Source organism: Spea bombifrons, chromosome 5, assembly GCF_027358695.1.
Source record: "Spea bombifrons isolate aSpeBom1 chromosome 5, aSpeBom1.2.pri, whole genome shotgun sequence".
Lineage (NCBI taxonomy): Eukaryota > Metazoa > Chordata > Amphibia > Anura > Pelobatidae > Spea > Spea bombifrons.
Window position 1 is genome coordinate 58,268,110 of NC_071091.1, and position 12,713 is coordinate 58,280,822.

At 39.7% G+C, this 12,713-nt stretch overlaps 1 protein-coding gene across 2 annotated transcripts in view; it reads right to left on the bottom strand.

Annotated features, from left to right (window-relative positions):
* The window catches only part of ELP2 (elongator acetyltransferase complex subunit 2), a 37,184-nt gene extending 29,542 nt beyond the window's left edge, over positions 1 to 7,642 (bottom strand). For both annotated transcript variants that reach the window (XM_053467696.1, XM_053467695.1), the window contains exons 1-7: positions 7,477 to 7,642; positions 5,682 to 5,760; positions 5,062 to 5,132; positions 4,726 to 4,864; positions 4,134 to 4,211; positions 2,310 to 2,374; positions 929 to 995 (exon numbers count right to left, since the gene is read on the bottom strand). In XM_053467696.1, coding sequence (XP_053323671.1) covers positions 929 to 995; positions 2,310 to 2,374; positions 4,134 to 4,211; positions 4,726 to 4,864; positions 5,062 to 5,132; positions 5,682 to 5,760; positions 7,477 to 7,608 — 631 coding nt within the window. In that variant the 5' untranslated portion in view covers positions 7,609 to 7,642. The remainder of the gene's footprint in view (positions 1 to 928; positions 996 to 2,309; positions 2,375 to 4,133; positions 4,212 to 4,725; positions 4,865 to 5,061; positions 5,133 to 5,681; positions 5,761 to 7,476) is intronic.
* Between the last annotated feature and the right edge of the window lie 5,071 nt (positions 7,643 to 12,713).

Genomic DNA, 12,713 nt, shown 5'->3' on the forward strand with positions numbered 1-12,713 from the left:
TTTTATTTACTACACATGAACAATATTAGGTAACGTCCAATTAATTCATCAACAGAGGTGCAGTTATACACATTTTAGCTGATCTCCCTCTATTACCCGAATCAGGCAGCCAACAAACTCCACCTAATGATGTATAGAGCAAGTCAGAACCCTTGTAGCGACCAGATGTGTTAGGTAGGCATTTTGGTAAAGTACATCGTCATTACTGCTGCGTAAGTAAACATTAAGCCAAGGGAAAGAATTCACTCACGCTTGGCAGGCTTTAGGAGAGATACGAGGGTTATTACATTACTGGGGTTCTTGTGCTTAATTTCTTTATTGTTCAGACAGATTCGATAAAGTGCTTTAGTGCTGGCCCGGTCGAAAAATACATTTTTAAGACAAAACCCAAAGGGTGAAGGAGAGAAACAATAAGAAAATAGATCAGTGGCATAATGCAACAAACAACAAAAAGCGATGAGTCGGAAGGTGTGTAGGTAGCGTGTGAGTATTAGTGCGGCTAGTAAACCAGCTCCCTTGGGCATCTGTTGTCTTTTTGGGCATTATCCTAACTCAATTCCAGACACCTCCATCAGTTAGAAAATAAGCTGCAATTGTATATAAAATAAATAATGAACCAATAAGGAAGAGGAGACCAGGTGCATGCTGGGGTAGAGGTAGTAAATGAGAGCGCAAGAACTATTGAAATGTCAACACAAATCAAGCTGCCCTGTTGATGAAATTCAAAGATTTCATTTGAAATACAAGAGAGTTCTGGCTCTGGCAATGTTGGTGGTTTTCTCTTTGACCCGACTGTTAGAGAAGTGCAGTCTCATCAATCAAAAAAACCAAACCCTCAGCCACTCGATTCTCAAGAAAAGGCACAAAGCAAAGCAATTCACAGGTACTGTATACATTTTTAAGCAATGCATAGATCAAAGTCACCTACCGCTGATGGCCCATTCCACACCTCTCACCCAGTCTTCATGTCCATGAAGGACTTGTGTTTTCTGAAACTAAAAAGTTAAAGAAAAAAAAAAACTTATTGCACTGAGCTGCCTGTTATTACTGTGGGTCTCTGTGTATCTGCATGTGTTTGCGCCTGTGTGTGTGTGTGTGTGTGTGTGTGTGTGTGTGTGTGTGTGTGTGTGTGTGTGTGTGTGTGTGTGTGTGTGTGTGTAGACCTACTTCTTCTGAGTACATCATACACATTCTCTTTGAGTACCTACTTCTGAATTTCTCTTTTGTCACATCAGTGGTGAAAAATTAAATCGCCTTCGCGTTATGAACTTAAAAGTGGCATTGATTATTCTTTTGCATTTTTAGAAGGGAAAAAAAGCACTTCTCGTAGCTGCTGGCGCCGACTTCTACCTACTGTCCTATTCTTCATCTTCACTGCAGGAGCCAGCTGTGCCCAAAAGGCATGTGCAGATCCTAGCTGTTTAAGCGATCCCTTCACTACCAAATACAGTCTCCAACAGTGTAAGAGCGTGGTTTTGGACAGGACAGCTGTCTCCTGTCCTGACGGATAACAGCTTGAAGACCAGGGACAAGACGGTAGGCAGAAGTCAACATCAACAGGCCTTTCTTCTGAGGAACAGTTTAATGCCCAGGGAGCTATTCCAATTAGTGCATGATTATGTACTTTTTATGCATTCTTGAAGTATTAAAAAAAAAAAAAAATCTCCTTTGGAAGAAGGTGTATTTTCCTGCCCTGTTGGCGTTCTCATGATTCTGTCCACTGATAGGCTGTTTAAGATTTAAATACCCTGGAGCTTTCACCGAGCCAGAGCTGACTGGTGGTCATGGCAGGAGATGTGTTTGGCTGAACAAATGACCTGCTTAACAAATAGCTGAGGGTTGGGGAAAGAGGCAAATGCATATGAGGGTATTCTGCAGAATCTCTCCATACAATTACAACGGGCCACTCAGATATCATATGCATTAAAGAGCCTATGATGGCTGAAGTGTCCCTTTCATAAAACAATTCTGCAAACCTTACTTTTAGTATAATACGTGTATGCATATGTGACGTGTATGCAAATATAGATGATGAAGCTATAAATATTTTCTTTATAAAAAAAAAGCGCTATTTTGCTATTAGCAGATACAAGAAAAACACATATTTCCCAGCTGCTGAACAAGAGACAAAATAGACAAATTAATACGTCCTAATTATCCAAGCTTTAGCGGGATAATTTTCTCGTGCGACGACTGTCTAGATGGCTGGGGGCTAGTAGTCAGGAAATACAGCACCTCTATATATCAAAATGAGATTAAAAAATACGAAATGCAAATCAGCGACTGCCAACCGAGAAACAAATAATTACCTGCCCATTGTGCCGTACATGCAAATGAATCTTGCTGTCATCTCCGGCACATGCTAAAATGGGGACTGCAAACAGAGAGAAACAGCAAAACACTTACATTAATAGAAGAAAATGAAGACGGCAAAAGCATTAATGAGGCTGTTGGGTACTGGCACAAATTACAAGTTACTTGTGGAGCAGCAAAGTCCCGTACCTTTCATAGAACTGCATGGCAAATGTTCTCATATACCAGCAATGGTGTCGTAATGCTTGTAGCGTGCTGTTTGGAATAAAACCTATACGTGAACTGATACTGACTTGCTTCTTTGTCCCTGACAAGCAAATTGTAAAGCTGTTACACTCAAGCTTAGCCTCAATCCTGAATAGCTGGGGACCCAAGCACTAAGGGTGGCTGACAAATCGCAGGCAAGTAGCTATTGATGCAGACAAGTTTAGTTCAATCAATTTAAAACTATAAAGAAAGAAGCCAAATAATGACGCAAAAACCCACCAAGGCCATAGGAAAACCCAGCGAGCCAACCAGACTGCTCTACAATTAAATAGCATTTAAAGATACATATTAATTTCAAGGCGTTTAACTATTTAAATGTAACATCTGGGGACACGCTTGAAAAAAAAAGAAAAGAAAAAAAGTCTTTCTAGTATTATTACAGCTCTCTTCTCTTATGTGATGATTCTGTGTATGCCACCTTTTGGTTCTTTTATATCATATCAAATAAAATACACTTTTGGCTATAGATGTGTTAATGGACAGGCTTCACCAATCCAAATAAATGGGCAGACTAGATGGGCCAAATGGCTCTTAGGTGCCATCAAACATAAAACATTTTGCCATAGCAAAGCATTCAGCGAATGTGAAAAGAGTAGGCTCTTAGCCACTTAACAGTTCACTTATTTAATGTTCAATATGTACTTATCTGAAACCTTGGCAAATCATTACTCTTTTGTACAGCCATTTTTTTTCACCGCTTTAAAATACCATCAAGTATTAACGGGTAATTGGATCCCTCGATAGGAATTACAACACTCCACATCTTTTGAACATTTAAGAAAATAAATGTAAAAGTACATTGTATTATTTTATGGTTTCTCTCGTCTTGGTTTACTTAGCACCTTGATATCACTAACGGGTCTATATGTGCCACAATCTAAATGCAATGCTATTGTGGTAAGGGGTATCACATGAACGAGTAAGGTATATCACAAGGTAACATTGGCTTTTCCCCACGGATCACATCAATCGGTGAAGCAAGGTGGATTGTGTTTTTGCCCTCAGTCTCATAAAGCCCTTGGGTACCCCACATTACGTTCATCAGTTTATTAAAATCATTCAAACAAAGAAGAACATTTCTGTCTCTACTGGTACTCTCACAATCCAACTAGGTGAGACAAAAGCATCTGGTTTTAAGCACTTTATACATGCTTCGATAAACCTCAACTACATAAAATATTGTAACCAATCATACTTAAAATGTGCACTAGACTGCATCTCCTGATATTCAGGGTGAGTTCGGTGGCAAATATGGGTCTAAAGGGGTGTATAAGACATCACCAAGAGCATCATGGGGGTTATGCAGTGATTTTGGTGCTACAATAGATCACTATAGCAACCAAAAAAATGGTCCAAAGCGGTTACTATGGTGGCTGAACCACTTTTAAAACATTTCATATATTACCTCCACTGAATTTATAATAAAGCCACCTTGTGACTATGTGGGACGTCAGCAAAGTACTGTGTATGAAATCAGGCAGGGATTTAAGAAGATGAAAGAATGTAACAGAATTCCGGGACTTCGCAACGAGCTTGTGTCGAGCTGTACTCACCCTTACTGCCAGGTAGCATAGACAAGCAGACGTCCAGAACAAATCCATTTCCAAAGGGAAGAATCTGGAGACATTCACCTTCAAAATGAACGAGTAGTTAAAAAAAACTGGAGATCGGAGGAGTTTTACCAAGCTGACTTTTAATGATCTTGCCCCAATGTGGAAACTACTACTCAGCACATCTATGACTATGTCTCACTATAACTAACTGTCCAGAAAGGGAGACACTTGTTTCACATAACAAAAATAAACGCATTTCAAAAATAATAGGTTTTAAAAACAATATTTATATATATATATATATATATATATATATATATATATTTATATATATATATATATATATATACGGTATATATTTTTTTTTTTTATTTTTTTTTTTTTTTAATATTCTTCCTTTAATTATTTTCCACTCATTACATTGTTATTTGTTTCTTCTGTTCCTAATTTGTCATAGGCCCTTGTTTGTTATCCCAACTGTCTCTTCCCCCTTTTCTTTTCATTTAATCTCAACAACCCTTCACTCCCGTATTAGTACTTTCCTTCTGGGTCACATTTACATAAAACAATGGCAAAATATACGGTAACTTACTTCGGGACCATATTCGCACTGTGCAGTCAGAAGCTGTAGATGCAATAAGAAGACTATCTTCACAGCCATTCTCTGTATAAAGAGCATGAACTGCACACACTGCATCATTGTGACCTTCCAGTTTAACAGAATAAGGTTTCTGCAACAAAAAAAAATACATTTAATAAGTGGTGTGGCCCTGAAATGCCATCATAATTTCATGAGGAGTCATTAGTGAGTGAGAAGATCCAACCTCATGGGGTTACTGACTATCTTTGCAAGAGTTTCTTTGAAGGATGAGCAGAGACACTTCTCGGGCATGGTGACCATTGACCCATCTCTTGTACGCAAGTATACCTGGTAATCTTTGATGGTCCATATGATAACTTGCTTATCAGATCCACCAGAAACAAGTTCTGTTTCTGACCCTAAAAAAAATAAAACATTAATTTTGGGCTTTCAACTACATTAAACATTAACACAAACATTATCTGTAACAATTAAAAACATGGCACAACAACCAAGCTAGCAGCTTTCATATGTTATAAAAATTATGTTCTGTATAAAATTTAGAGTTAAAGGGGAACTCCCATGTTTTCATTGCTTAAACCAGTTCTGGCATTTGTATAATATAATGTTTTTAGGTAGCTGTGCTAAACACAATAGCTCAATGTTAATCACCCAGCCAGATACTCTATTGAGAGATAGACTTCAGTAGCGTTGCCATAAAGAATCATCACTGTGTGGTGACTGTGCAGAAAAAGCCACCCAAGATGTCACATGACTGAAAACAATGGCAGCCTCCAGTTAAAGAGATAAAACCAGATTTTTGTCAATGCTAAACTACGTTACTGTATACAGCACTGTAGTTAATGCACATGGAGAAAAATATTTGTTTCCATGGGATTACCCTTAAAGCTACGTAAAGCTGGAAGCTAATGAGATTATGGTGTACAGATAGGGAACTTGTTACTTACGACAGTCATGTTTCTGAATCCAGAATACACAGTTAACTCTTCCAGTGTGTCCATTTAGGGTATTTATTATAGTCTTCTTCTGTCAGATAAAAATAAATACATATGAATAAACAATAGGGACCCTAGACACATATTCCACACAGTGCTAAACATACCGTATTTATCGGCGTATAACACGCACTTTTTTAACTAAAATATGAAGCTGAAACCCTACCTGCGTGTTATACGCCGATAAATCCTAGAGCCAGTGGCGGAACTACCGGGGACGCAACTGCGACCGGGCCCTGGAGTTCTGCCAGTCAGGGGGGGGCCCAAGGGGTGCCGAGCGGTTGCTAAAGACGACCGCTCGGCAACTCTCGGGCCCCCCTGACTGACAGAAATCCAAGACTCCTCTGCTGGCGGCCGCCGCCGCCTGCCTCAGCCTCAGCCGCCTGCCTCAGCCTCAGCCGCCTGCCGCCTGCCTCAGCCGCCGCCTGCCTCAGCAGCCGCCGCCTGCCTCAGCCTCAGCAGCCTCAGCCGCCGCCGCCTGCCTCAGCCGCCTGCCTCAGCGCTTCAACTCCCGTGTTGGAAGCGTGAGGCGTTTGTCTCGGGTGCCGGCGCTCAGCAGTGAAGCGCCGGCACCCGAGACAAACGCCTCACGCTTCCAACACAGGAGTTGAAGGTAAGTGACCGGGGTGGGGTTAGGGAGAGAGAGGGGAGATCCTGAGAAGGGGGGTTAGGGTGTGTGTGTCTGAGTGTGAGTGTGTCTTACTGTGTGTATGTCTTACTGTGTGTGTGTGTGTGTGTGGTTTCCCAGATAGCAGTGATTCTGATGAAGTTTTTTTTGTTCAGTTTTTTTGTTCAAAAATGGGGGTGCGTGTTATACACCAGTGCGTGTTATACGCCGATAAATACGGTATTTAAAAACAACCCTGCCATTAGGGTGTTCTCCATTTGTCACTGAATTTTACATTGCAACATTTTCTGCTAGTATCCTCAAAAATGTGAGTGCATGCATTTTGAGTGAGTGCAAACCAGGAGCATCATGGGAGTTGTAGTCCCATAACATCTGGAATGCCACCCCTGGACCAGAGGCGTAAATCAATTTATAAATGAACAATAATTACTACATAAGAGTTCTTGTAAGGCATGCCTGTTTTTCTTTTACACCAAATAGTGTAAATACTAAGCAAATGTCCAATGACTTGCCTAAGGCAGGATAAGAAGTTGCATATACATGTTACCATTGGGAATTCTGCACTATGACCCTCACTTACTTCCTGGGGGTACATATGAGTAATTTCACAGTAACCGATTCTCTATATTCCAGTGAGGTTTCTCTGGCTAATCCATACCACAATTGTTTGACAAGTCAAACACAAACGAGTCCACAGAAAACGTCACAATGTAAGTATGATGACAACGCACACCAAAGTAAACTGGATACTGAATTAACTAGTGGGCTAAGCATCATCAGACGTTGGCATTAAAATTGTACAATTCTGTGGAATATGATAGAACTATACAAACCAATATAATTATTATATAAAACAATAAGTAGTATGTGTGTGTGCCTTAACAGGTTTGGTAAGTTTTAGGGGAAACCCCATTAAAAAGAATTCAGATGTAGCAACAACCGGAAGGACTTGAGTTCTGTATGTGATAGCTGTCAAAGCATATCAATGATCACATGTCACTGTCTGCTGGAAATAAATAAATGCAATAATACAGCACCGTTTATTGCATACATGTAAGAGATGCTCTGGCTGTGATATATATACACAGTTATATACCAGTTTACAGAAAGCTCACTTACCCGAGGGTCATACAGTGCTATGGAGTTACATGTCCCGCATGCTAATAAACCGTTCCGGCCCCAGCTAACACTGTGAGGACACCGGTTCACAGAGAAAGCAGCATGGGCAAGCTGTACTGTGGGAGCAGCCATGCTTCATGTGGTTAACGTCACCCAGGCAGCAAAATCACGTGATTAGATCACGGTGTACAGGCGACACTAGGAAAGTTGTTTGAGTCCTACAGGCATCCGTAAGCTTGCTAGCGCTGCAGTCGCCATATTTGAATTGGGCATAATAGAATCTAACGTCACATGTATTCTGCTGCTGTAGTTCTCTGAGACGCGGAGTTGATTTGACACAACTGATGCAGATGTCGTCTTTGGCTCAGCTAGGAAACTGCTTTGTGAGGTTTATGTAGAAAATAAAATTAGATTATATAAATAACATTTAGGGATATTTTAATGACTTATTTGTATGCTTTCAACATATTGCGGGTAAATTAAGCAGGTGGTATTAGTGGTAATAAAGGAAGGGGAATTATTTTTTCTGATATTATTATTCAACAGGTGGGAGTTTTTATGAGCCTATAGACTATGATGGTTCATTCATTTAACACCATTGAAAGTAGATATATTGTCGCCAATGAGATGTTTTTCTGTGACATGCCTGAACCGTCAATTGTCATCAAGGGGTTAATAAAACTCAGGGAACTAGAAGTAATCACTACTGAAAAGAGATAGAACCCGAAGGTGGTAAAAGGAGCAACAAGGAGAAAAAAATACTGGGCATAAAGTGAAACGGATGAAGCAAAAAAAGGAGAAAAGTGATAGAATAAAAAAGGAACTGGGAAGAAGAGCAGAGGTATACGATTCATGGTGATAAAGATAGCTTTGAAAAACGAGAATTAAAGACTGAGGGTAACGAGAAAAGGGAGATAGATAAGGGAAAATAATACTGGAGGTTATGTACCACCAATCTGTATCACCACCATTCCGTCTCTCTACTTCAAGCTTGTTGAACAGCATCCAATTAACTATGCAAGTTTCTGGACACCAACATTATACTTGACCTTATCTGGAATCCGCTCTCAACATGAGAGACCACTCTTACTAAATTCACCAATTATTTACTCATTGCTAAACCCAAGGGCAACTCTTTACTAACCCTTCTAGAACTTTCTCCTGACTCTGGTATTGTCAGCCACCCCCTTCTCATTCAAATTCTTCACAAGCTTAGTCTCTGTGACACTGCTCTTTCCTGGTTCACTTCCTACTTTTCTTATTGCGCCTTCAGCATGTACCGCAAAGCTCAGTACTAAGACTCCTTCCATTCCAACTTTACACCAACTCCCTTGGCAAACTAATTTCATCCTTCGGTTTTCAGTGCCACCTGTATGCCGATGACACTCAGATCTACCTATGCTCTCCCGATCTCCCTTAGGGTCACCAACTCAATCTCTCCAAAACTGAATAGATGCTTACACGTATGTGAATGGGCATGGCAAAGCTGTAACTAGGAATCTTGGCCCATGGATCAAGCAACATGAAAAGTCCCACTGACGTTAGATCTGAGGTTGCTCACTTGTGGTCTAGAGCCAGAGAGCAACATCAGCTGGTGAAGGTAAGCACAAAGAGCAGTAGGGCTATATAGGGCAGCTCAGGTGAACCGTTGACCCTAACACAAGCTATTGCCCAGGAGCATGGACTCTGGCTGTGGTTTGCAGTGTGACCACACACATATAGGATGCCAAATACATTATTGTACCTAAACATCAATATCTCTAACATCACCATAGTTTCTAAATGTTTCTGCTAGAGTTTTTATTGTAGGAGTATCATTCAGGTGACAAGTCCACTACAGAGGCTAGTTCACAAACTGGAATGATGTTCCTTTTCATGTTCTTTATTACAACATTTGCCTTAACACTGCAAGATGTGTAAACAGTTTTTTTTCTTTTTTTTTTTTACTGAGCGAAATTGCTTTGTTTTCGAAATAGCAATTTCACCATCATAAATAAAACCTAATGTTGGAAGCTTCTATTCGATTCGGTTCAGAACTTATATTACGGAATCAAATTGTGTCAACAAACTAGATGAAAATGAAACAAATAATTGCTGTTAGTTATCCAAGTATTCCACAGCAGAATGTTCTGTTTATAATAAAAATTTTATACAGTGCAGAGAGAAATGTAAAAACAAAGTGCAAAATCTAGACTGTATAAAAACTCACTCTATTGAAAACTGTTTTTTATCGGACCTCCCTACCCAGAGCCAGCCCTTACATGGGTCCCGGGGGTTCTTTCCAGATAGATTCATGGAAAAAGAGAAGTGCTTCTGCAACTCTCTTTTCCATGAATCTATCTGGATTACTGGCCACTCAGTGCACTTCTGCAAAAAGGCAGAGCCATGGGGACAGCCTCTCACCCATTCCTGCAATCAGTCAGAGAGAGTGTGCCTCGAAGATCCATCCCTTTTGCGGAAATGCACCAGGAGCAGTGGCGTACTTGGGGAGGTGGTCCACCTCAGGTGCCTCATATCAGGGGGGTTCCACACAGGCACACAGGCAAGTCCAAAATTGTTCACAAATGGCCGTCCTTGTGTGCTAATGTGTCATCCCCTGATTGGCATCTGGCATGGACGGCCTCCCGAACTTAGAGCGGTCACCAAGCTGTTTGGCCACAAAATGGCACTGTTAATCTGTTTGTGCGCAAAGATGGCATTGTTGAGCTGTTTTTGCACAAAGTTGGGACTGTTAAGCTGTTTGGGAACAATCTAGCACTATTAAGCTGTTTAGGCTCAAAGATAGTGCTGTTAAGCTGTTTATTATTATTATTTATTGTTTTATATAGCGCCATCAAATTCAGTAGCGCTTTACAATGGGTAGACAAGACATAACAAGTAGCATGTAACATAAGAAATTGACTAACAGAGACAACAGGTGAGGAGGGCCCCGCTCAAACGAGCTTGTTTAGGCTCAAATGAGCTTGTTTAGGCTCAAATATATTGCTGTTAAGCTGTTTAGGCACAAAAAGACACTGTATGTATGGTTTGTTTGGTGCAAATGGTATGTGAATGTACATTAACAACGGTTGCTGTTACACACATGCTAATTCACTGACCACATGCTAATTCAACCAATTTGAGAATCTGTGATCTTTCTGGTATAGTTGACATGACTGAATGATCTTGGTGAAAATGGTTGAATTGACAGTCTTCGTTATTTTAGTTTTAAGATTACTATCTCTTGAAATAATTGATAAAACATTTGAAACAGTGCATAAAACAACAAAATATACAAGTAGGTACTCTGTATCCGTGCTTTATATACAGAGAGGAAGGAGGTGGAACTCAAAACGGAAAGGGTGGAGCCTAAAGAGGATGGGTGGGACCGAAAGAGGATGTGTTTTCATAGGTAGGGGAGGAATGGGTGTGGCCTGGGCAGGTAGGGGGTGAGGAAAATTTAAGATTCGGGGATACCTAAATGTGGTCACGCGTAGGGCAGCGCAAAACCTAAATACACCACTGAGTCAGGAGTAAAGGTTGGCCTGAGGTTAAAAGTACCCAGACTTTACTACGGGCTCCAATACTGTGTGGAAATCAGTGTATGCATTCTTTAGTTATAGAAGTTGAAAAACAGGAATTCTGCATAATTTTTCTCCTCCCCTGGCTGCCTCTACTAAAACTAAGAAGTGTAAACATGACATTTAAGCATCCACATCCTGCACATGCTCTGTAGCGCTTCCATTGAAATTAATGGGAACAGCAGCAGTCAATCCCATCGCTAGCATACATTTGATTGGTTGCTGCTATTACCATTACTTTCTATGGAAATCAACCTGCACATTGTGACTGAGAGCAGCTCAACTTGGAATAGAAAAAACTTTAACGGACTGCCCTGAGGCAATTAAAAATTAGGTAAAAATGTATTTTGACGAAACAGAAACAAAACTGCTTTTTTATCTTGTGCACTGTTACAGAATATACTCATACATTTATTCCAGTTAAAAGATGGATAGATTGATAGATAGATAGATCGATAGATAGATAGATTGTATTAGTTTTCGTTGCAAAGATTGTAAACATTGATTTGTTTCATTTTACAAGATATAAAAATAAACCAATACTAACATTCTTCAAAAATCTTTTTCAATCATTTGTTTCTGCATAAAATTACCATGTAAGAGCCTAAACGTCTATTGTGACACGTACACACTGAAACAGGGTAAACACTCGATTACCAATGTAAAACTGCTTGGAAAACTGACAGTAACAAGTGTTACAACAAATAACTTTTTTTTTTACGGGCATTAAAGTAAAGTAAAATGCGTGTTTTATGCAGAACAATTGCTTGTTGAAAAATGCAAAGGCAATTATCTTTTAATTAAATCAAAATAGGTATTTTGTTTTCAAAGTACCTCCAGCTCCAAAGAAATGTGATACACTGTTGTGATTTGGGGAAAAAAACATTACAAAATAATTAAATTGGTAGAAATCCATCTTATTTTGTTTGCTTGATCCAAATTGAAATTGTTCATCCTCTTTGTCTGTGAAACACAACAATGGTGCCCCAGTGATTTGGCAGTGAGTAATTTTTATCTCTTCATTGATAACACAAGCTAGACACCACACGCTAAATAAATGCTTTGTGTACCGGCCCACAATAATTTAACGAGGACAATAAGACAAACGAAAAATCTACAGATTTACTACAGTCTATTGTTGGATAGATACATAGTAATAATACGATTATTCCTTAACCGCATACATACATTATGTATACATTATAAGGCACTCTTGTATTCCTATTCCCCTTTCTTATTCTTCAATATAATGTTCTCTTCTTTCAACATGTTTGTAATCATTTTGTGTAAAATATTGTGTTTATCTTCCCTATATTATTTTACCATCTATCCTTTTGATCCTAATTTCCTTTCTTTTTAAGAAAAGTTCTGCCTTTCACGCACAAGACACTAGGCTTTACATGGGGTTTCTATCCGTGTGTATGCGTGTGGTGTCCTGTAAACCTACACTTTCTATATATGTTTCTGGAGGCATTCCATGATGCTCCTGTCTGTATTAACTCAGCAGCATTTGCATTACCTCTGCATATTGTATGCTAAACACCGAGCATGATCCAATATTCCCCTTGCTTGCCCATTCTCTCCATTACATTGGATCAGAAGTTTTATTCATAGGCATTATTGTGCGTTTGTGTTTCCAAATCATGCTTCTACGTAGCCTCTCTGATTTCCATTAAA